This window comes from Lethenteron reissneri, chromosome 43, assembly GCF_015708825.2.
Source record: "Lethenteron reissneri isolate LAM-NWPU_2019-01 chromosome 43, ASM1570882v1, whole genome shotgun sequence".
Taxonomy (NCBI): Eukaryota; Metazoa; Chordata; class Hyperoartia; order Petromyzontiformes; family Petromyzontidae; genus Lethenteron; species Lethenteron reissneri.
Window position 1 is genome coordinate 5,690,325 of NC_083821.1, and position 25,364 is coordinate 5,715,688.

Here is a 25,364-nt window from a genome sequence, read left to right on the forward strand (position 1 = left end):
GTGCGATGTTCGCCGCTTAACTTTTCTTGACATTCCATGAATTAGAACCGCCACAACGTGACAATTTGCCCCCCTTGCACGGCGATGGTTGTGTTGTGGCATCAATTTCGTGGTGAATGCAGTGCCACACCGCAATATCTGGAGGAAGGGCCTTCTGGAATTCGAAACGCACAAACCTCGGCAAACGCTCTGCGCTGTGTCACACGGGACGTGTGTGTGTGTGCGTATTTAATCACTGGACACGTACAATGGTTGATATGCGTGTTGAGTCGCTTGTGTCTGCTGTTTCACTTAAGCAAGCTCAGGGGACGGCTTTGTACTCTAACACCACTGAACATCCACAGTAGCAACAACAACAACACGAGTCAGAGATGGCCGGCCACTCGTTCACAAGCACATCTGTGCGTGCAAATAATTGCCTTTTTTTAGATCGGGTTAAATAGTAAAATAATCACTACATGAAGGTTAGTAATTAACAGCTTTTTTATAAATGAACACGGTAATATAGTGGGAAGGAAAATGCATAAGATGTCAAAAGTAATAACGCACGGTGTTTGTCAAATCATTGTTAGCTGAAGGTCCTCTCCCCATGCCATGGCACTCAGGGAGGGTTTGTTTGGCCATGCGTAGTACTTCACCACGCTGGTCAGTGGGAGAACAGTCGGTGGAGGAGCGGGCCAAGTTCGGTTAAGAAAACACATTCCTGCGGAGGGAGCTGGTAGGAACGTTGGGTTGCTCGGTCAATGGCCAGGGTCAACGGCGGCGTGGTGTATTCCGCAAAATATGGTCGATTGTGAGGGCGGGCACAAGCCAGCGTGAGTAGGTTAACCAGCTTGTGCCCGCCCTCACAGTCAGGAATATTTGTGGAATACACCACGCCGCCGTTGACCCTGGCCATTGACCGAGCAACCCAACGTTCCTACCAGCTCCCTCCGCAGGAATGTGTTGTTGGGTTAAATCACGTAAATATAAATGTGTCAGTACTATTTATGGGCCGTCCATAAATGACGTCACGCGATTTTGGACGATTTTTGATCCCCCCCCCCGCCCCGCTCGTCACACAGCGTCACATAAAGTCAGACCCCCCCTCAAATAGGACGTCACAAAGCTCTGCCCCCCCCCCCCAAAAAAAAAATAAAACATGCTTCAAATCGCTATAAACTGTTGTCATTGTGGTGCGTATTTAATGCGGCCCCTTATGCGATCTAACACAAAACACCTGTACTTTGGATACTGGTTGTAAAAGCCTACGTCTTAAACCGGTGACCCGAGTTCGATTTCCGCCCACAGTCAACACCAGTGACAATTATCTGAACCCGTCATGGGCCTCCCCTAGGTCGACTCAGCCTCAAATGAGTACCTGGTGCGATGTGTAAAAACCTCGCCATGAGGGAGGCAAAGTCGGCCGGGGTGTTGCTAGCCACCCACCACCTCGTGTGCCATTCCAGCCTTCATAGGTGCTCGCTAACAGCACTTGCCCCAACAGTCTGTTAAGGCTATGCCGGGACATCTTTGTCTTTTGTTTTGTACGTAAATTAACCCGATCACCTGGGTTCGATTTCCAGCCATGGCTAACATCAATTGCAAGTGACATCTTTAACCAGTTCTGGGCCCTCCCACTACATCACCCCCCCCCCCCCCACTAACCAGCGTGGTGAAGTATGGTCATACGGCACATACAACTCACACGGTGAGGTCGTGGCCTTAAATCAGCAGTGGATTGACCAAGGTCTGTCATATTTGCATCTGGTATGATCAGCCAGTTTATTGAGTGTGCATTCACTGCTCTTAGGTTTTTTCGGTAAAGTCACGTAGGTAAAAAAAAAATTTGAATTAATAAAAGTAATAATAGAAATAAAATGAAATAATAAATCACGACGTTTCGGAGGCAACACAAGTATCCGTCATCAGGTGGGACCGTCACAGCCAGATTTACTGTATCAAGTGAGGCGTGATTTATTATTTTATTTTATTTCTATTATTTTATTAATTTAAAATTTTTCACCTACGTGACTTTACCGAAAAAACCTAAGAGTATGAAATGTGCATTCACTGCTCATGGGATTCCGCACCATCCCAGCCCAAGTTGTACAAGAGCAAAGTTGACACTTTACCGAGCCGTTTGACATTTTAAAGTTTGACAAGCTGCCCCTTGGTATAATATGTAAAGAAATATTCGCTAATGTTTAAATGCTGACCGACACAGGGCGAGGGGAAAGTGTAGCCGGTCAATTTCCTGGAATCGCGTTACGGTGATTATTTACCTCTTTTGCCTCAAGTCACGCGTTTTAAATTATTCTGCTTTGCCCATGAATATGTAACAAATAAACAAACTGTTGCAGATTTGTACTAAACGCTGGTGTCTTAGACGCAGAGGGGAACGGAGGGGGGGGGGGCGAGATTTTTCCACTCTGCTAAATCGTTCCAAATAAAATGTCACAAAACTGTGGTACGTTCATAGATTAATACAAACAACGGGCATCCCTCATGCAACGCAGGGCGTGAGAGAGCCAGAGTAGAAATTCACGACGGACATAAGCCGATCGCATCGTTACTCATTCTGTTCATTGGCGTTTCACGTTACGTATTTTAAAGATTGTTTAACATTGACTGTCATGCCCCCTCCCCCGCCGCCCCCGCCGCCGCCTTTAAAAAGGTTAAACTACTACAGGGATCCCATATGCGTTTGAAGCTTTGTTAGTGTGACACCAAAAAACGACAAACAAAAACTCAAATGTGCTCACTGCAATTGCCATTGCATTGAAATGTATTGAAGGCGTAATCTTAATGGGGTGTTAATGATTCACTTGGGGATAACTTTGTGAAGTATTTTTTTTCTCATTAACAAAAGCTTCCATCAATCTGCTGTCGTACTATCCACAGAGGCACACACACACACACTCTGCACATATTTACAAGAGGAGTCCTATTTGTTTTTGTCAGATGTGTCTTCCTGTACGGACTGCCAAGTCGGAGTGATGGCGAAATCGGTCGGCACGCTCACGAGTGCAAGTATGGTTAAACTCAATGGCACCCACACGCAGTGACAATTGGTGTCTGAACATCACGATACCGATTGACACTGTGTGGGCCTCCTGTATCGGAGTATCTGGTATGGTACACTATTTTCATTCATTAGAGTGTTTCCCGTCGATAGCCCCATAAAACTAAACTGAACACATTTTTTTTATTTTACCTGGCCACAAATGATAGCTCAACAAAGTGGCTCGCGGAAATTGACATCAGCCAAATACTCTAAATGCACGATTCTAAATGTGGAGGGAAGAAGCAGAGGACCCGTAAAAACATCCACGCGACCACGGGGAGAACATGCAAACTCCACACACGTTCCTTCATAGTGGGCAGGTAGGAACTTGGTTGGACAGCGAATTCGTGCGATCCGTGTCACGCGGCGCAAGCTGCGTGGGGCTGCGGGTCACGTGGTGCTCTATGAAATACAAATCGAGGGCGTGGCTATGCACGACAGACAGACAAATAATCCCTGGTGGGCAGTGTGGAACCTGTTGTTCCTACCTGTAATATACAGCAGGCATCAGGGTCGGGATCAAAGTCACGACCTCCTGTATACCAGGCGAGGTAGTTAACATCTCGCCACCACGGCGTCTTATTTAGAACACCTCATTTTGCAAGGGTGTCAAGAGCCATAGCACACGAATGATGGCATGCGTACAAAAATTGTTGACATTTAGAACACACACAGCGTATGTTTATGAAATGTCAGACAAAGGCGGCTAGGCGTGATGCTCGCCGCGTGTGCCATGCTATTGTTAGTCCGGATTCATTATTCCACGTATTTACTCCGAAGAGCCTCACTGAGTACGGGATTTTTTTTTGGAAGATTTGCTGGTTTATCCAGGATGTTTCTGTTACGCGTCGTCGCTTTAAGATGTTCTCCGTTCATATTTTGTTTGTTGCGGTTGCACCCTACTCAAGAGCCGCATGGCTCACAGGGCTATACCTAATTTATGAAACTTGAAACGAAGACTCTTTTGTCAGGAGAGTGCTGCATTGGCATGTTTGGCTAAGTCCATTCAAAGATTGTAATTATTAATGACGTGAGAGGGAGAATCTGAAGTATTAGGAGAAAACCCCTGCATCGGAAAACACTCAACTTTGCAGTCTCCTCGCCACCTTGCAGCTCCGATGACCCAGTTAATTCAAAAGCTCTTTCTTTATTCACCATCCACAAAGGCGCACACACACACGTATGTACATGCTTGTGCAAATTCTGCGAACAACTACAGCCGCCTTTTGCCACCGAGTGTCGGTGACACCGCCACAGCGCCTGTGCCAGGCTAGGTGCACTACGGGGCCACGTGAAAGTGTCGAAGGCTCGCCGATTGGAGGTGATGGGCCAGACCCAAAGTGTTAACTGGGCGATTTGGCGGATATTTCTGCCACACACACACACACGGTGTGTCGTGCGCGCTCACTCACTCCAGAATGCAGGTATCCCTCGATATACGAAATCTTCGCTTTTACGAAATGTCACGTTAACGCGGTTGACAAATGACGGGCACTTTCCGATGAACGCATTCGAATTTCCGCGTTGGAGAAATTTCACGACGGCACGCGCCATGAGATCATCGAACGAGAAGCACCCGGAAAGGAGGCTGCGTCATCCATCCGCGACAGCGTCACGGTGACCCTGCAGTGCAACAGCAATGCCTCCACATCGCCTTGCCAGTCATTCCCACATGCAGCACGTCTCTTGGCGAGTTCCCCTGGAAAGGTTCATTATTCGTTTTAAAATGGTATTATAACATCACTCGAAAATTCACGTTCATTGGGTCTTTCGGTAAAGAAATAAAAATATCACGACGTTTCAATCGCAACGCAAGCAATCGTCATCAGGCGATGATGATTGCTTGCGTTGTGATATTTTTAAATCCTTTATATTAAGTTCGCTTGCTTGCTTGCGTGCTTGCTTGCTTGCTTACGACCGTGCAAACCTTTCGGTCGTTTTTTAACCCACTTCCCGTGATCCAATCGAGCTGACATTTTGCACACAGACTCGTTGTGCGAGACAATTAATGTGCGTGAAAATTTTTTTCCAAAATTTTACACTGTTTAGGGAAAACAAATTAAATATTTAATTACCAATTGTTTAATACTGCAGACAATCATCTGACCCATAGGTGGCAGCCATCTCAAGCCAGAGGACGAGAGGACTCTAGCCGCCACGCATATAAAGGATTTAGAGTGAAAAACTTTGTTTTTACGGGTTATACTTATTATTTCTATCGACGTGACTTTACCGAAAGACCAAAAGAATATGAATTCCTGCAGTCACGAAAGCTTTAAGTCAAGATTTAAAAATCACGTTCTCTATTATTTTCGCATTGTGGAAAGATTAGCAGGAGGGTTGTAATGACTGTCTGAAACACGCCCCAATTTTTTTTTTATTAAATCAACGGGGAAAGCCGTTCCGAATGACGACATTTCATTTCGCACGCGTTTTCTGAAGAACGTATCACTTACGCAAATCGAGGGAATGCACCTGTTGTGGTTGGTGCACCCTCAAACAAGTTCATGCCTCGCCAACCTCCACCGATGGGGTATGAGAGCGAGCCCCGCTACGTCCCTGCGGAGTGGAGCAAACCCACCCCCATGGCTGCCCTTCCCCGTACGCAGGCCGTACCGGTCTGCGGAGGCGATCGCTACCAACCACTTTCCCCAACAGTCTTGTCAAAGTTATCTCGGCGGGGGCGGGGGCTTTGTCTTTGTGCATGCACACGCAGTGTTGTCAACAAGCAGTGTTGTAGATTTGAAGCTTTCGTGACTGCAAGGATTCATACTCTTAGGATGTTTTCGGTAAAGTCACGTAGGTAAAAAAATTATAATAAAATAATAATAAATGAAAATAACTAAATTAAATCACGACGTTTCAGATGCAACACAAGTCTTCAAGTGGGACCTGATACAGTAAATTTAGCTGTGACGGTCCCACCTGAAGACGGAGACTTGTGTTGCCTCCGAAACGTCGTGATTTAATTGAGTTATTTTCATTTATTATTATTTTATTATTATTATTATTTTACCTACGTGACTTTACCGAAAAAAACCTAAGAGTAACAAGCAGTGTTGTCAACAAGCAGTGGGGGAGGAGACCAGCAAGGGTGTGGTGCTGACCACAGGATAAGCGCCATGCCAGCCCGAGGTGCTCGCTAAACAGCACTTGTGCCCGCAGTTGACGAGGAGAGACAGGGAGCGATTTGTCTTTGGTTGGTAATCGTTGCAAGGCTGCAATGCCAACCGCTTACCTGGGAATGCCTCAAATGAGTCTCGACAACGTTTCAGCGGACAGGAAGGTGCTGTGTGTCGGCAAGGTTAGCCCAATTCCCATTAAGAAGAAAGGAATCAGAATACAGTTCCCGGAAAAAACAGAAAATACAAAAGTCTCCCGGTGTAGTCTTAACAGACTGTTGGCAAACACCTATGAAGGCCGGCACGGCACACGAGGGGGTGGGTGCCCGGCACCACGCCCGACCGCCTTTGTCTCCCCAGTGGCGATGTTTACACATTGCACCAGGTACTCATTTGAGGCTGAGTCGACCTAGGGGAGGCCCAAGACCGATTCAGATAACACTATGTAACACATTTTTTGTTCCTGAGTAGTAAGTGTTATTTCGTAATTGCTTATGCCTAAAAAGTACAGAAAATGGCTATTGTTCCCCACAAACTTTGCTTTTGTGACCTGGACAGTGATATTGTGAAATTTACCTATTTTCAATGAGAAAACGAGTGCATTTGTGTCATTCCTTCACATAAAGTCATAATAAAACAATATATGAATCAAAATTATCATGTATTTATACTAAAGTAATACAAAAATGACTACAAAAGATTTAGAAGTGTGTCGTTTTTCGAGAGAACTCGGTCCGCTGTGGCCAGTCCCGCCTGTGGTAGTGCGCCTTGGTGTCTAAATCTTTTGTAGTCATTTTTGTATTACTTTAGTATAAATACATGTCAATTTTGATTAATATGTTGTTTTTTCTGACTTTATGTCAAGGAATGACACAAATTTTCCCGTTTTCTCATTGAAAATAGGTACATTTCTAAATATCAATGTCCTGGCCACAAAAGCAAAGTTTGTGGGGAATTACAGCCATTTTCCGTGCGTTTGAGGCATAAGCAATTAGGAAATAACACTTACTACCCAGGAACAAAACTAATTTGTTCGACAGCGTTATCATTAACGCGAATTATTACCATGACCTCATGTTGCACACAAGACACACACGCGGCCCGGCGGATGGACAAACAAACAGACAAACAAACAGACGGACGGGGCGAGCCGCGACAAATTTTACCCTTTCAACCTCGGCTGGAGAAATGCCGCAAATTTTTTTTTCATTTTGTTTTTCGCTGCGCCGAGCCTCACCGCTGCAAGGGGGGGAGGCGGGAGAGGCTTCCTGAGCGGCACCGTCGTCAGCGAGCCGCGGGGCGGTCGCGGGGCTGACCCCGCCCGAGTCGCCTGACCCCTCCGCCGGCAGCCCGTCCTCCTGGGCGTGCAGATCCGGCGAGGACTTGTTGGGCGGCAGTGTCACCTTGAGTCCCAGCACAGGGTCGGCGGAGTGCGACTTGCGCTTCATCCTGGGGAGCGACATTCGCAGCGCTTGGCGTCGTAGGATCGGGGCTGCCCGGTGAGCAGAGGTCGCAAACGGGTTTTGATTCCTTACCCGTACCCGTACCCGGCCGCACCAGGGTTGCAAACGGGTACCCGTACCCGTACCTGGCCGTACCCTACACCCGTACCCGGCCGGGTACGGGTATCGGGTACCTGATTGCGACCTCTGGGATGAAGCCATGTTGCAGTCGCGGGTGGGTTGATTCTAGGAACTTGAATTGTGAGAACAGACAAGACGTTGGGAAATGAGTGACAAACAGTTACTCACCAGTGACTCACGGTCTACCCGTACCCGTACCTGGCCGGGTACGGGTAGCCGGGTATCGGGTAGGGTACGGGTATCGGGTACCCGGTTGCGACCTCTGCCGGTGGGGGAAGGGGGGTGGGGGTCAAGTGGGGCAATTTGTCTTGGGCCCAGCACAGAGGAGGGCCCCACAACAATCCTGTTTGCTCGCAGCAAAGAGATTCACCCCCTCACCCCAGACGCCACTCATCATTCATCCGTTCCAGCGCATGGACACAACTAAACTATCGTCTCGATTTAAAGCTTTCGTCACTGCAGGGATTCATATTCTTGGTTCTTTCGGTAAAGTCACGTAGAAGGGAAATAATAAAAATAAAACAATACAATTCTCACGACGTTTCGATTGCAACACAAGCAATCATCATCAGGTGTGAAAACCACAGCAAGACATTTTTGAAAGATTTTGTATTGTTTTATTTTTATTCTTTTATTATTTCCCTTCAACGTGACGTTACCGAAAGAACCAAGAATATAAACTATCATCGTCGTCAGCCATGGTCAATCCACTGCTGGATGAAGGCCTTCCCCCACGTCAAGTGTGCTCGCTGCAGCAAGATTACAGAGTAATCAATTGCTATTTGGAACTGCACAGCAAGATGTGCAACACCCTGTGTCCGACAACGGTTTTGGAAGTTCACATCACAGAATAAGTAACCTAAAGCTAAACTATTTTTTATTTTACCAGGTGAGGCCCACTGAGCTATGTAGCTCTTTTTCAGAAGCGAACTGTCCATCACAAATGATAGCTCAACGAAGTGGCTTATCGCGTGGAAATGTATAGCAGCCAAATGCTCAAAACGCGTGATGTTCATTCTAAATGTGGAGGGGGAAACCGGAGGACCCGGAGAAAAATCAACACGACCACGGGGAAAACACGCAAACTCAAAATAAACTGGCGTCAGGTTAGGGATCGAACCCACGACCTCCTGTATACCAGGCAAGGTGGTTAACATCTTGACAACGTGGCACCCCATCACCTGAAACGTCAGCTGACTACATATTTTGCTCTTATAAGACAGCGTTGACAGATTTTGTGGGGGGTGTTTTGTTTTTTCCACGTCAAGCCAGAATTGCTGAAGAAAAACCCATCCAGAATCAGAATCTTTATTTATCCTGAAAAAATCCAATGGGCTATGGAGCTCTTCGTCACAGATGTCCGGTAGGTGCGGGACAGAAATTCACAACAACAAACAATACTAAAAAAAACATCGGAGTGCAAAGAATGAGAAATAAAAGCGAATCAATAAAAATAAATGAATAAAATGAAGTATATATGTTCAAGAATAGGTTTTCCCCTTTTTTCTGGCAACAACACAGGTGTTAAGATGTTAAAACACCAAACTGAAACCTTATACAAGGAATCATGTCTGCATTAACCACAATGCTTGTGGTCAGAATGCAAAAAAACCACACTCTGATACTATGTAGCATTGTCTTTGAAACTGATTGGTCCACACCAGAGACAGCTTTCTTTTGAGCCTAGTCTCAAACGGTGTTAGACCAGAGGACACCAAAAGGCACAAAGACAATGCACTATCAGAGTAATGAGAACACGGGGTGAGCAGCTACCTATTCTCACATTTTGGTACTGGCAAAGGAGGTCCCATGATATAAATGTTCGGTTTCCAAGCGTGGGCAAGGCAGCAAAACAACGGCAAGAGCAGTCCCAGACGACACATGGTCCCTCGACAACCCATTGGACGTTTAAACTGAGCGCTTGAGAAATGGTTACGGATGAAAGTCGCATCATCACATTTTGCAAATGGGGCCGTCCATAAATGACGTCACGCGATTTTGAACGATTTTTGAACCCCCCCTCCCTCGTCACACGGCGTCACAAAAAGTCAGACCCCCCCCTCAAATATGACGTCACAAAGTTTTGCCCCCCCCCCCCCAAAAATATATATAAAACATGCTTCAAATCGCTTTAAACTATCGTCATTGTAGTACGTATTTAATGTGCCGCTGCACTGATGTTGTAGGAGAAAACATTTATGAAAAAGTCTATTTAATTAAGTAGAACGTGTTGTCTGTATTTATTTAAAGTTGCGCATTTTGATGTGACGTCACATTTCTCAACCCCCCCCCCCCTCGTCACACATCGTAACAAATGTCTGACCCCCTCCCCCCCCCTAGGTGTGTGACGTCATTTATGGACGGCCCCAATGCAGTTGTATCCAGCCGCCCCTACTTCGGGGTATCACAAAAACATTTCCTATGCTGCCACCTCCTGGCCACTTGGCACGCTTGACGAAACGAGGCATTTCACTCATTCATTGTCTGTTAGCCGACCATAGCGTCGGCTAACAGAATCATACCACCACGCCCAGATGTTCGCACGTGCAGGTAGGACCTGTGGCTTCAAGGCACCACCGCTAAAAGTTTCACGCGACATTAAAAAAAAACGAGTTTGTTACTATTCTTAGGTTTTTTCGGTAAAGTCACGTAGGTAAAAAAGTAAAATTAATAAATATAAAATAAAAATAAAATAAAAATCACGACGTTTCGGAGGCAACACAAGTTTCCGTCTTCAGGTGGAACCGTCACAGCACGATAGCTGTATCAAGTGATACCGAAAAAACCTTAGAATATGAATCCTTGCAGTCACGAAAGCTTCAAATCTAGAATTTGTTACTATTATCACTACAATATGCGGCGTCTATCCACAACCATCCGGTATTTTGTTGTGTTTGGTTTGTTGTTCCTAAGTCCAACTTTACTGCTGTCGATTCCAAACGTGTTGCACGGCATGGACACTAAACAAAGGGAATGGCTTTAAAAGATGTATAATCTCCTGTAGATGGAGATGCCCGCTGGTTCTTGACATTCTGAACAGAAATAACTTCAAACGCTCTGACAGCTACAGGCTTAGTGCGGCCTGGAAGCGTATTATTAAATAAATACAATTACAATTCCTTATAAGGGAAACAAATACCAATGAATAACAATTGAATGATTACCAATCTATATAATTACAATACCCCCCCCCCCCTCTTTGCCTCGAATCACTGCACCAGATTGAATTAAATGATGACGTCACCCTGGTGCTGCTCTATTTAAGGCCGGGAGCAACAGGAGAGCTTGACCATTTTTCTTCTTGGTTCTTTCGGTAAAGTCACGTAGAATGGAAATAATAAAATAATAAAAAAATTCACCCGTAAAAACAAAGTTTTTTACTCTAAATCCTTTATATGTGTGGCGACTAGAGTCCTCTCGTCCTCTGGCTTGAGATGGCTGCCACCTATGGGTCAGATGATTGTCTGCCACCATTAAGCAATTGGTAATTAAATATTTAAAAAACTTTTCCCTTAACAGTGTAAAATTTTGGAAAACATTTTTCACGAAAATTAATTGTCACGCACAACGAGTCTGTGTGGAAAATGTCAGCTCGATTGGATCACGGGAAGTGGGTTAAAAAACGACCGAAAGATTTGCACGGTCGTAAGCAAGCAAGCACGCAAGCACGCAAGCAAGCAAACTTAAAATAAAACATATTATGTTTTATTTTTATTATTTTATTATTTCCATTCTACGTGACTTTACTGAAAGAACCAAGAAGATGAATCCCTGCAGTCACGAAAGCTTTAAATCGAGCTTCACAATTCTTGCCCGATGAAGCTGATTGTAATTATCAGCGAAACGTCGTACTACTCAAATTTTAAAATGCTGTTGATTTTCTCTTCAACACACCGGTGGGCTAAAGAAGAATGATTTTGTCCTTTGAAAAAACGTGATACATTTTTTACTGTTTGGCCGTGTCGGGTGGTGGAGGGTTACGACACATTTATAAATAACGCGATCTGACCCAAAAAACCTAAATGATTAATTCTGAAGATGTAGATGCCACCACCGCCATATATTGCGCGGCAGTTGAACCTACGACAGGTAACTGGACATACAGACAGGTTTGTTCAGTAAAGTCACGTCCATAGGTTCAAAGAAAATAACAAATACAGGTAGTCCACGAATTACGATGGTTCGATTTATTTTAAATTTCCCGCGGCAGGCAAACGCAGCAGTGTACGAGATACGATCTTGGTGAGTAGAGTACAATATGATACGTTACGATACGTTCAATGCATGTATGATACGTAGCTTTAGCGATTTAATTTTAAGGTTACCACGATACGATACGTTCAATGCATGTTAAAAGTTTTTTTTTATAGCAGATAGGATTGTTTCCTGAAAAAACTTTCTATTAAATTGCAGTTCATATAGGTAGGCTAAGAATTTACCTTGTTTTTTTTTTACTTTACTGCGCAATACAGTATTGTAATTAACAAATGCATACAGTATATAGTTTATACAGTACGGTACTATAAATTGCTCTGTTTTGCTAAATTATCACCATTCTTTAAGACTCCTGGGTAGGCTAGGCCATCTTCGACTTACGATATTTTTGACTTACGATGGGGTCGTCGTAACGCATCTCCGTCGTGAGTAGAGGACTGCCTATCTCTGAAAGTTCGTAAGTCGAATGCTCGTAAGTAGAGGAGTTCCTTGTATGTTGAACTTCTTTTACCTGGCACGTCACCAATCGCGCTCACTGGAGGTGCGAGGTAAGAACAACAAACTCAACACAAAAAAGTAGTTCTCAAGAAATGAGTTTTCAATACATACGGCCAATGTGGAAAACTGCAATAGAAAAAAAACATTATCTGAAGTGGAGGCCCTTCTGCAAGTAGTGGCGTGAGAGGGAGCAAGGCTGCACCTTAATCTTTGGCTGTTATTTTTGTTGTAATACAATACCTTGCATTTGTACAATCCTCGAAAGAGAAAATAAGTATCATTAAGACAAACAAATGCGAGATGGATGTGACCGTTCCACGATCATTTCTGCAGCAGTGCTCCTGACTCCCCAGGCTGAAACGAAGCACTGGCTGTACTTCTTATACATAATTAATATTTCTTTAAGCCGAGGATTTGGCATGCACCTGCCCCTGTAAATGACACTCGCCGCGAAGCACCGTACAACTCTGGCATTGTGAAATACTATACACGCAGCGAAGTCAACATATAAACACAGGCCCCGGGGGAAACGGCAGCTGCTTAAAATGCCAAACTCCGATCTAAACTCAAATATTTACCAGCGGCTCGAAATAAAAAAAAAATTGCACAGCTGTTATATTTTACAGAAATGCTGCTGCTGCTTATTAAACATATTAAATTACCGGTCACGGCCGAAGGCAAACATCGTCTTCTGAGGAGGCTGGTGGAGCCGGTCCGAAGAAAGCCCAAATCTACATTTTGCTACGTGCCTTGTACTCTTCCCTGCACGCAGGCTGGCCCTGGGTTCAATCTCATGATCATCATCGCCTTCTCTTCAATATTAATAATGATGATGATTTTAAAACACGCACCTGCCTATCTGTAGCTGTGCAAACATGTGGGGGTTTTTGTTGTTAGGTTCCCATACGCTGCTGCAGAGTGTGCAGGATGATGCACAGCGTGGTTATCTCACAGGTGAGCTCGCAGCGGGCTACACTGCCAAAGCGAATTGAGCGAACACCCCACTGCCCCCCCCCCCACTGCCCCACCACCCCACTGCCCCACCACCCCACTGCCCCACCACCCCCACTGCCCCACCACCCCCACTGCCCCACCACCCCCACTGCCCCACCGCCCCCTCTGCCCCACCACCCCCACTGCCCCACCACCCCCTCTGCCCCACTGCCCCCACTGTCCCACTGCCCCACCACCCCCACTGCCCCACCACCCCCTCTGCCCCACCACCCCCTCTGCCCCACCACCCCCACTGACCCACCACCCCCTCTGCCCCACCACCCCCACCACCCCCTCTGCCCCACCACCCCCACTGCCCCACCACCCCACTGACCCACCACCCCCACTGCCCCACCACCCCCACTGCCCCACCACCCCCACTGACCCACCACCCCCTCTGCCCCACCACCCCCACTGACCCACCACCCCCTCTGCCCCACCACCCCCACTGCCCCACCACCCCCACTGCCCCACACCCCCACTGACCCACCACCCCACCACCCCCACTGCCCCACCACCCCCACTGCCCCACCACCCCCACTGACCCACCACCCCCTCTGCCCCACCACCCCCACTGACCCACCGCCCCCACTGCCCCACCGCCCCCACTGCCCCCACTGCCCCACCACCCCCACTGCCCCACCACCCCCACTGCCCCACCACCCCCACTGCCCCACCACCCCTTCTGCCCCACCACCCCCTCTGCCCCACCACCCCCACTGCCCCACCACCCCCACTGACCCACCACCCCCTCTGCCCCACCACCCCCACTGCCCCACCACCCCCACTGACCCACCACCCCCACTGACCCACCACCCCCACTGACCCACCACCCCCTCTGCCCCACCACCCCCACTGACCCACCACCCCCTCTGCCCCACCATCCCCACTGCCCCACCACCCCTCTGCCCCACCACCCCCACTACCCCACCACCCCCACTGTCTCACCACCCCCTCTGCCCCACTGCACCCCCTCTGCATGCAGCAAGTCGGGAGCTCAGCGCCGACGTGTAGCGAGACTCCGTGTGACACGAATTCTGCAAAATCGTCTTCACTTCAACCTTCTGCCAACTGTTGATCGCCAATTGCCCCATCGGGATCGTGAGCCGCGTTGCGATAGGTCGGGGGGGGGGGGGGGGGGGGCACTTGAGAGCCCCATTCGGTGACTCTGTGGCTTCTCCCTTTGAGACACTTTTGCTGCACCCCCCTCGACCCCCAACCCTTGTGGACGGCTGTTTAGACTTTTTGACTTTTACACAACTTTTATTGCCGCCAGCAGCAACAGCACTGGAAGCGATTCCGATATGAAATACACAAAGTCACCAGCAACACAAATGAAACAAACGCTATCAATCCACACGCTGTGAAAAAGAAAAAAAATAACCGTAAATGTTAAACATAATTTCAACGTAAAGTTAAATCGATTAGATATGGCAGGGAATGGGTCGCCGTGGAATGTGTTGGTGACGACGAAATATAACCGTCCAACTGTATTGTTAAAGAATAACTAAAACAGGGGCGGTGGGGGTAAATTAAATAGACGCATCTTCTTGGTTCTTTCGGTAAAGTCACGTAGATGGAAAATAATAAAATAAAATATTTTTCTTATTTTTTTTATTTTCCTTCTACGTGACTTTACCGAAAGAACCAAGAAGATGAATCCCTGCAGTCACGAAAGCTTTAAATCGATATTTAAATAGACGCAGTTTATTCAATCACGTATTGTGCTGAAGTGTTTGTCATCAGCTGCATGCCCGCTGCTGCTGCTTCTGTGTACAGACCGCCTCTGCGCGTGCTGCGGCTCTTCAACGATTTTGGTCAAAGACGAAGGCGAGGGTTCTTCGTCGCCTTTGAAAGGCTGCCCCCCGACCCATGTGCTTCGAGGTGGGGCTGCTGTTACGTGGCATGGCGCTGAGAGATGGAGAGGTCTCTCACTCGGTCGTGGATTCGCCATGTCCGATGCGTTTAGAAACGTGCGTTTAGAGTATTTGGCTGCTTTAAATATCCACATAAGCCCATATAAGTAAAAAAAAAATTCATGTAAACACGCTTTAATGAAATGTACCGTACTAGTAATGGAAGAACTCCACGACTACTGGAAGTGGCCCCGAAGCTTGCCATAACGTAAGGGACTGTGGTCAATTACAGCCAACGTCAGTTGAGCGTGGACAATTAGACCCAAGCCGAAACATAACATATCAAGAAGAATGTTTAAACATATATTTTTTATGATAGAATATAGTATTGTCACCAGTATGACATAAGCATACCAAGTTTGCAGTCGATACCACATTGGGAAGTGGGTTAAAATTGAGTTACAAGATTTGAGGATACAACAACAACAGACAGAGTGAGTTAAATAAAAACGTGTAAAAAAAGAGGTTTTTGGGGGGGGGGGTCAGATCGCGTAAATATATAAATGTGTCGTTAAACCTGCCACCACCCGACACAGCCAATTAGTAAGGTGATGAAGCTAGTTGTAATTACTGGCGAAACGTCGTACTCAGATTGTAAATGTTGTGGCTTGGCTCTCCAACACACCGGTGTGCTGTACTATTGACGAATTGGCCACGTTCTGTTTACGTGACAACCCTTACTGGTTGGACGTGTCGCGTGGTGGCGGGTTTAGCGACACATTTATATATTTACACGATCTAACCCAAAAAACCTGTATTATGGTTTATATTGGTCATGAAAGCCTACGTGTTAAAATGATAAGCGCACTTCGTTGAGCTATCATTTGCGGCAAGGTCGCTTCTGAAAATGATCTGTATACTATAGCTCAGTGGGCCTTATGTGGTAGAACAAAAATGTATTTTTGTTTGTTTATGATGATTCCTTGCTTGAGATACCTATTGATGGATGGGCTCAATTGTTTGTCAAAAGATGTTCATTTTTTAATTTTCATCATCAAGCTACTGACTTATTACGGGTGCCTGAAAAAATGCGTGTCCATATAGAACTGAATGTGGGTGGGGAACGTCAGCGCCACTTTGCGGCGAGAAAACACGAACACGAATCAAATGGTCAAAGACGAAGACAACGGCTTTTCCTGATGACCGCTCGTGTTGCGATCGAAACGTCGTAGTTTTTGCTATTTTCTTTGAACCTATCTACGTGACTTTATCCAAATGAATTACCGACGCAGAACACAGGCGTCAACAACAACAACAACTTCGTGGAAATGGCTTACGAACGACACACGATGACGAGAAGCGCGACCATGTGACCTCCCTGGATTGTGGCCTCGGTAACCATCGTTGCGTTTTTGGGGCTGTTGCTGGAGAGGGTGGATGGTCTAAATTGTGGGCGGTAGGGGGGGCACCCAACGAGCAAGGCAGAGAATGAGCGAGGGCAACTTCACTGCGCTGTAGCATCTGCAGAGCCTGTTCACTTTGCTTGGTGCGATCGGATGGGTCGCACCGAAATGCGGACGCGGTGCATCGACACGGCCACTCATCGCCTTCCTGCTCGCCGGCCCTACGCGAGAAATCCGCCTTCATTTCCGTCGACTCGGCTCAAAATTCAGGATGTGCCCCCACCCCCCCCAACACTCGCGACTTGTGAAAGCTGCCCCTGCGGTCTCCCACCCCGCACTCCGCCTACCCCCCCCCTCCACCGTCTCCCACCCTACAATTACCCTTCCCTCCCCGCCGCTGCCTCGCTCACCGCTGAAAGAGAATTTTCGAGATCAGTTTTTCAGCAGCGCTGCTGCTGCAGGAGGAGGGTGCGTGGGGGAATGGGGGAAGGGAGAAATCTTAAATTAAAAAAACCTGCATCTTGAGTCCCTTGCACAGAGCTCCAGGGTGCTGGCAATACGATCTCACGTGACGCGCATGGCATTACGATTCATATTCTTAGGTTTTTTCGGTAAAGTCACGTAGGTTAAAAAAAATTTAAATTAATAAAAGTAAAATTTAAAATAAAATAAAAATCACGACGTTTCGGAGACAACACAAGTCTCCATCATCAGGTGGGACCGTCACAGCTAGATTTGCTGTACTTGATACATGTATACATGTATCAAGTATCATGTATACATGTATCAAGTATCAAGTATACATGTATCAAGTACAGCAAAGTCCCACCTGATGACGGAGACTTGTGTTGCCTCCGAAACGTCGTGATTTTTATTTTATTTTAATTAATTTTTTTACCTACGTGACTTTACCGAAAAAACCTAAGAATATGAATCCTTGCAGTCACGAAAGCTTCAAATCTAGAATTACGATTATTCTTGGCAGCAGATACTGATCACCGCTCCGGCTCGCTGTCGCTTACCGCAATTCTCATTTGTAAAAATGACGCGAAAACCCACAGGGCAACAGAAATGGAATATATTTGGCAACACACACCAAGATGCGCAGCATTGAATGCACAGGACAAAAAAAGCTCTTGGCCTTCTCCAGACCGCATTCAGTTCTATTGAGTTGGTGGCCTGCGTAAGGCTGCGCTGCTTTTGCACGCGAGCTGTACTTGTTTGCCACCCAACGATTCGGTGAATTGTCGCGACTCAGGGTCACGTTTCGATGCGAAGAATACATTTCTTGTCAAATAGCGGTCTAACGGTCGTTTACCTCTCGTGGCTGCTGGGGCTTGGCCAGGGGTCTAGATTGCAATAGCAGCAACGCACCGTGGCGGTGAATACGAGGTGGTGGTCCTGAATAATTAACGTCATGAAACAGCCCTTGAAGACCCCAGAGCCGCAGGTTGCTGACCTCTGGGTTAGGCGAACTCCATGACTAAAACCTATAGGAATCAAAAACGTCGTTTTCCCTTGGATATGAATCAAATGAATTGGGACGCACCGCTACGACCATAACATTGACACAGTGGCAGCCACTGTGTCAATATTATGGTCGCAGCCACTGTGTCAATGTTATTTCCAAAAGCGTTTCGGAAACGTATCGGAGATGAATGTAAAACCCGCACCGACCAAAGTGGTGAAGTATGGTCAAACAACCCCTATTAACCGATAAAGTGTGAGCAGACCTTGAGTGAGCAGTGGACAGACAAATATCTGCAAATCATTAAGAATTCATAAATATTACATTGCATGTGGACTCTAATAGGTTTGTTATAAACGCACACACAAAGCGATGTATAGCTAAGTGCGATCATATTTCTAGATCAGGGCCTCACGTTGTACGGTGCAGTCACAAACTATAAGGCCACGCAATCGTTCTGGGTTTGTCGATATGCTATGAAGAAGGACCATTGCCCAAAACGTCACGTGTTGCGGATATTTTTCCCTTTTTTAAATCCTTTATATTAAGTTCACTTGCTGGCGCGCTTACGACTGTGCAAATCTTTAGGTCGTTTTTAACCCACTTCCCGTGATCCAATCGAGCTGACATTTTGCACACAGACTCGTTGTGCGTGACAATTTATTTTCGTGAAAATTTTTTCCCAAAATTTTCCACTTTTTAGGAAAAAAATAAAATTCATATTTTATTTCAAATACCATTGTGATAAAAATGAAACTCTTAAGAAAAACAGAAATGAATAATAAAATAAAACCGATGCCACGCATATAAAGGATTTATAGTAAAAAACTTTGTTTTTACAGGTTAATTTTTTAAGGCGGCGGCATTGACGACCGCGCCGAGCTAAATCATTACGCAACACATTGCTCAATCCTGCATCGTTTACTCACGCTGGATCCTATGCGGTGTTAAAAAATTAGAAGCTAATTCTTGGCGAAGCTCTTCCCAATGAATGATTAATGATGCCAGGCAGAAGCACTCAACGGCAAGTGCTTAGCCTCCACCAACACCCCACCCCCCACTCCGACCAATTCAGCCGCACCCGTGCAGGGAATGATCACGACACGTTGATTGTGTCGACTTACTCAGCAAATTCTAGATTTGAAGCTTTCGTGACTGCAAGGATTCATATTCTTAGGTTTCTTCGGTAAAGTCACGTAGGTAAAAAATTAAAATTAATAAAAGTTAAATAAAAAATAAAAAAATCACGACGTTTCGGAGGCAACACAAGCTTCCGTCTTCAGGCGGAACCGTCACAGCACGATAGCTGTATCTCCGAAACGTCGTGATTTTTATTTTCATTTTACTTTTATTAATTTGATTTTTTTACCTACGTGACTTTACCGAAAAAACCTAAGAGTATTACTCAGCAAAGCCTCACCGAGCCAATCGCGAACTAATTTTTCGGAAGAGTCCTGTAAAGCCTTCAGGCTTTGGGGCAGCAACGTTTGCCGTGCGCTGGACATTAAAAGGAGTCACTTTGCGGTGTCATTTTTCTAATTTGGATCCGTGATACGTTTCAGCGCGCAGCACATTGTCCCAGTCTGCGGGGATGACCTCATGGGGAGGGGGGAGGGAGGATCTTTGACGTCCGCTGGGAGTGAATAAAGCTGAAGCATTACCGTGGTTATCACACAAATCGCAGCGTCAGCCAAGGGTGGCTTCTGGGATTAAAGCTGTGAACCTCTGCAACGGCAAGTGGAGATTGCACGACGCTCCCCCCCCTCCACTCTCGTTGGGGCTGCATCACTAGCTACAACAGAGTACGAATCAGAATCTGTTTTCATACTGGAGGAATCCGATGTGCTATAAAGCTCTTTCTCGCAGATGTCCAGTAGGGCGATGTCACAACAACAAATAATACAACAACAAAAAACACGATGGGAGTGTGAATTACGGACACGGTAGACAAATCACTCAAAAAAGATATACAAGTACTGTGGATTTCACACCTGATGACGATTGCGTGTGTTGCAGTCGAAACGTCGTGAGAATTTTATTCGTTTTATATTTTGATTATTTTATTATTTCCCTTCTACGTGACTTTACCGAAAGAACCAAGAATATGAATCCCTGCAGTCACGAAAGCTTTAAATCAAAAAGTACTGTAAAACTAAACAGTTTTTTTCATCTTACTTGGCAAGGGCCCTCTGAGCCATGAGCTTCTTTTTCAGAAATGACCTGGCCACAAATGATAGCCACAACGACAAGTGCGCTCATCATGTGGAAATCCACAGCAGCATAATCATCTAAATTACATACTCTTTGGTTCTTTCGGTAAAGTCACGTCAGTAGGAAAATAAAATAAATCACGACGTTTCGATCGCAACACAAGCGTCCGTCATCAGGTGGAAGAGGTGGAACAGATTCAGCAGGAGAACGATGTCAGCTGTTCTCCTGGACATGATGTCAGCAGTTCTCCTGCTGTATCTGTTCCACCTGATGACGGACGCTTGTGTTGCGATCGAAACGTCGTGAATTATTTTATTTTTCTACCTACGTGACTTTACCTGCAGTCACGAAAGCTTCAAATCAAATCTAAGTAACCTCGATGCGTGTCTGTACCGTCCCAATCCCACCAAATTAACCCCCCTGAGTGGGTCCGACCTCGCCGGCTCTCGGTAGCTGAGCACGTGTTGAGCTTGATTCGTACACACGGATGGAAGACTCACACCTGGGTATACCGAGACTCCTCTACTTACGAACAGGCCTCAGGAACCCAGCTCGTTCGTAAATAGACGAGTCCCTGTACTGGTTGCATTGTAGCCGCTGCCCGGTATGTGTGGGTGTATCCGGGTGGGGAGCGGTGGCGCAGCAGTTAGCGCACTGCGCTACGAATCCGACGCCCCGAGTTCCGATTCCCGCTCACGGCCATCACCAGTGACGATTATCCAAACCGTTCCTGGGCCTTCCCCCATAGGTCGACGCAGCCTCAAATGAGTACCCGGTGCGGTGCGAAAACATCGCCACTTTCGGGAGAAAAAGGCGGCCGGGCGTGGTGTTGGCCACCCACCCCCTCGCGTGCCTTCACAAGGTGCTCGCTAACAGCACTTCCCCCAGCGGTCTGTCAAAGGCTATATGAGGGATCTTTGTCTGCGTTTCTCCGGGTACACTGTGCTCCGATTTCCTCCCACAAGCCCAAGCCAGGCACTCCGCTAATGTAATTGGGCAAACAAATCAACGGAGGGCTGCGGCCGTGACCAGAGTCCAGGGATTCCTGGAATATAATCGACGCAGATTTTCCTGCATCAAATATAACGGCATTATGGCAGGACTGTGTTACCATAAACCCATCAAATCTAACCGTTATAATGCAGTGATCGATCTATGCGGAGACGAGCTCCTGTCACGGGAAAGTGGAATTTCCACGGCTGCCTTAGGGCAAGCTGCGGAGGATGAGCACTGCCCCAGTGTTCCAATGAGCAGCGGAGAGAAACTTGATTTTTTTTTATCCTATTCGTGTTAATGATACTGAATGAAACATGCCATTTAAAGCAAATCAAAATAGGCATCGTCAAGTTATCACAAACAGACCCTCCCTCGGCAGGGGGGGTTGTGCTTTTGCCACCATCGATTGCACTGGTCACACTTTTTCTGGCATAAGGTATTCCAACGGTTTTAAGGTAATTTTGGGGTGCCGATTCCAAATCTGGCATCAGTTGTTGGCTACCACATCAGGTTTTTGAGATATCAAATATTGCATTTTCAATAAAAACTGCAGAAGAAAAATATTAAATAAATGTGGATATCTACATAAAATGATATTATAAACACACTATCCTAAAAATACAGCACCATATTTTAACACTAAAGCAGTCACTGACTCGCAACAACTTGCAATCATAAGTGACAGAGTTAATTTCGGGTAAAATCAATGAAAATGGGGTATGCCGATATCATAAAAAATTAACCCGTAAAAACAAAGTTTTTCACTATAAATCCTTTATATGCGTGGCGGCTAGAGTCCTCTCGTCCTCTGGCTTGAGATGGCTGCCACCTATGGGTCAGATGATTGCCTGCCACCATTAAGCAATTGGAAATTAAATATCATTTCTTTTTTCCTAAAAAGTGTAACATTTTGGAATTTTTTTTCACGAAAATATATTGTCACGCACAACGAGTCTGTGTGCAAAATGTCAGCTCGATTGGATCACGGGAAGTGGGTTCAAAAACGACCGAAAGATTTGCACGGTCGTAAGCAAGCAAGCGTACTTAATATAAAGGATTTAAAAATGAAATGTGATAGAGCAAATCTGTGATCAGATTTAGAATCGGCACCCTGAAATTAGTCTAAAACAGCTGCAAAAGTCCAGGCCACAAAAAAATGTTTTTGTTGTTGACCAGTGTTATCGATCGTCACACGACGAGTCCCCAAGCTCTACGATCAAACTCAGCTCTCTGGAAACTGCTTCGTGTTGTCGTGTTTAGTTTGTTGTCCTTCCCCCGCACTTCCGATTAGCGCGGTTGGCTACGCACGGTGCGAAGGAAGTTCAGCGTACGTACCGGACATGACTGTTTTGCTAATGCACAACACCAGGATGCGTGCGGAGTCATGATGCATAATAAGAACACTGGAGACGACTGTTATAAAGAGACCTTCAGTAAGCACAAGCCTGAGAGAAGTGGCATAGCCTTACAATGCTGGCGAGGGACGTTTATACACACAGGGTGCTTAAAAAAATGTTAACATGTGTATGGGACTGACGGTTTTAATGGCAAAAAGAACGGTTAAAATACTGTAACATGATTTTTAAAAAATGTTTATTAATAGCTTCAAAAAGTCAAAGAGTCTCCACTTGTTCGCCATCGTTGTCAACGCGTGCCTGGAATCTTCCCCACGTGGTCTCCAGAGCCTGGAGGAGGCACATTTTTTGTGACGTTGCAAAGTCTCAGAAGTGTTCACATTTTTTTGAAGCACCCTAGATACGTTTTATTATTCTGCTTGTTTACCCAGGAATGCCTCATTGAGTCTCATGCCTCGTGTTCAGCAGGGTCCTGCCAAGCTCTCGAAGTGGATAGGGGGGGGGGGGAGGTGATCATTCTGCGTAGATTCCAATTGAGCAAGTTGAAGGGGAAACTTCTGCTACAAGCACACTACTTCGCATATAAGCACACCCGTCCGGCCTCGCTCCCCGGGGTTGTTCGTGTCCGGTTTCTACTGTACCCACCAAATTGACTCCGTTTGGCACGGTTGGTTACGTACGGTGAGAAAAATGTTCAACATACATACGCACACAATCGGCACAGTGGCCCCATTTCCTCATTACTCCGAATTTCTTTTATTTTAAATTCAATTTCCACTTTTGCTTCCCGCCCCCCCCCCCCCCCCCCCACTCTTCCATACAACAACAATTTTGCCGATACGTGACGAGAAAAAAAATACATGTCCACTCGGCGCTCTCACGATCAGCAGCGTTACCACCTAATGCGGGAAACTGCACAAAGTAGTGGTCGCGATGCTCCTGCAATAGGAGCTGGAAAGATCATCGCGCCGTGAGCTCTCCTTCGTGAATCGGGCCGAAGTCGGTAAGTGTCACACGGTCTGTTCTGGGTCACCACAGTTGCACGACAACTTTGGTAGACGATGGCCTACGAATTATTACATTATTGATTATTTGTGTACAGAGACTCATCGACTTACGAACTTCCAGAGATACGAACAAACCTGTCCACATGTCCAGTTGCAGTTGTTCAGACCGAGAGTCGTAAGTTCAACCGCCGCGCAATAGATGGTGGTGGTGGCATCTAGATCTGCAGAACTTGAAGACCCAGTGGCATCTACAGGAGATTATACAACTTTTAAAGCCATTTCCCGTGTTCAGTGTACATGCCGTACAACGTGTTTGAAATCGACAGGAGTGAAGTTGGACTTACGAACAAATCGACTTACGAACAGACCTCTGGAACCTACCTCATTCGTAAGTAGAAGAGTCCCTGTATATACACGAGATAGACAGACGAACAGTGGTTTATTGCGCTGTGTTAATAGCCTGGCGGTCTGATTTAAATTCGTGACCGTAGTTAACAGCAGTGAGCGATATAAACCATCAAATATTTACATTTTTCCTCTTGGTTCTTTCGGTAAAGTCACGTAGAAGGGAAGTAATAAAATAATAAATATAAAACAAAATAAAATAAAATCATATATTATTTTACCAGGTAAAGCCCACTGAGCTATACAGCTATTTTTCAAAAGTGACCTGGCCACAAATGATAGCCCAATGAAGTGGCTTATCACGTGGAAATGTATCGCGGATAAATACTCGATCTTAACCGGTCCTGCCCTTCCCCGTCTCTCTACCAACCTGCACCGACCAGCACGGTGAGGTATGTTACCAGAAGAAATCCCATAACTGACACGGCGGCGAATTGACGAGCGGCCGTGCGATGTACATCGTGATAAAACTGCATCCAGAAAATAGCTACACACCGGACTTGACAGAACTTAGCACGCGTCACCCATTGGAATGTACGAATTCGCGCAAAATCGACACCGATCACCCAGACAGAGCGCGATGCATTTTTCTCGCCGACGACCAGCGCTTGCGAATGAATGCAGCACACGCATGCGGCCCAGCGAGCAAGCCACGTGTGCGGCTGTTTTTTTTGTTTGTTTCTGCGTGGACCGGAAGTAATTGCCCAACGCGGAGGAGGATAAATTGCAAAACACAGAAACCATTTTGCACGGACAGCACTGTACTGAAAGGTGCCGGGAAAATATAACTAGCACCGGTTAATAAGACGCCAAAAGTGTTCTTCCTGTGGATGCACTTGGCCCTGCCACACTAATGTAGAATTTGTACAACTGGCTCGGGGCTGTAAGTGAGAGAGACGAGGAATGAACCGTGCTTGTTCGAGTCCGGAACGGATTTGACTTTGTACGAAAATCGATAATGATGCATAATGCAATATGATCCTGCGAATTATGCAATCATTTTATCTCGAGGGTTGAGTGGAAACGGTGGCTGGGCACACTCCACTACGAACGCGGGAACCCGAGTTCAATTCCGGACCGCGTCCAATATCAGTGGCGAGATATATCTGAACTGGTTCTGGGCCCCCTCCTGCACTAACGCACGGTCACCAGCGTGGTGAAGTATGGTCAAACAACCCCCGTGGTGCACAGTACATGGGGCGGAGA

The 25,364-nt window shown here is 46.3% G+C and overlaps 1 protein-coding gene across 4 annotated transcripts in view; it reads right to left on the minus strand.

Annotated features, from left to right (window-relative positions):
• LOC133353195 (oxidation resistance protein 1-like) overlaps nt 1-25,364 on the minus strand; it is a 66,565-nt gene that overhangs the window by 31,228 nt on the left and 9,973 nt on the right. For 3 of the 4 annotated variants that reach the window (XM_061569244.1, XM_061569246.1, XM_061569243.1), the window contains exon 3: nt 7,406-7,617. In XM_061569244.1, coding sequence (XP_061425228.1) covers nt 7,406-7,617 — 212 coding nt within the window. Of the gene's footprint in view, nt 1-7,405; nt 7,618-12,704; nt 12,795-25,364 lie in introns of those variants that run through there. The other variant, XM_061569245.1, reaches the window with a different exon arrangement.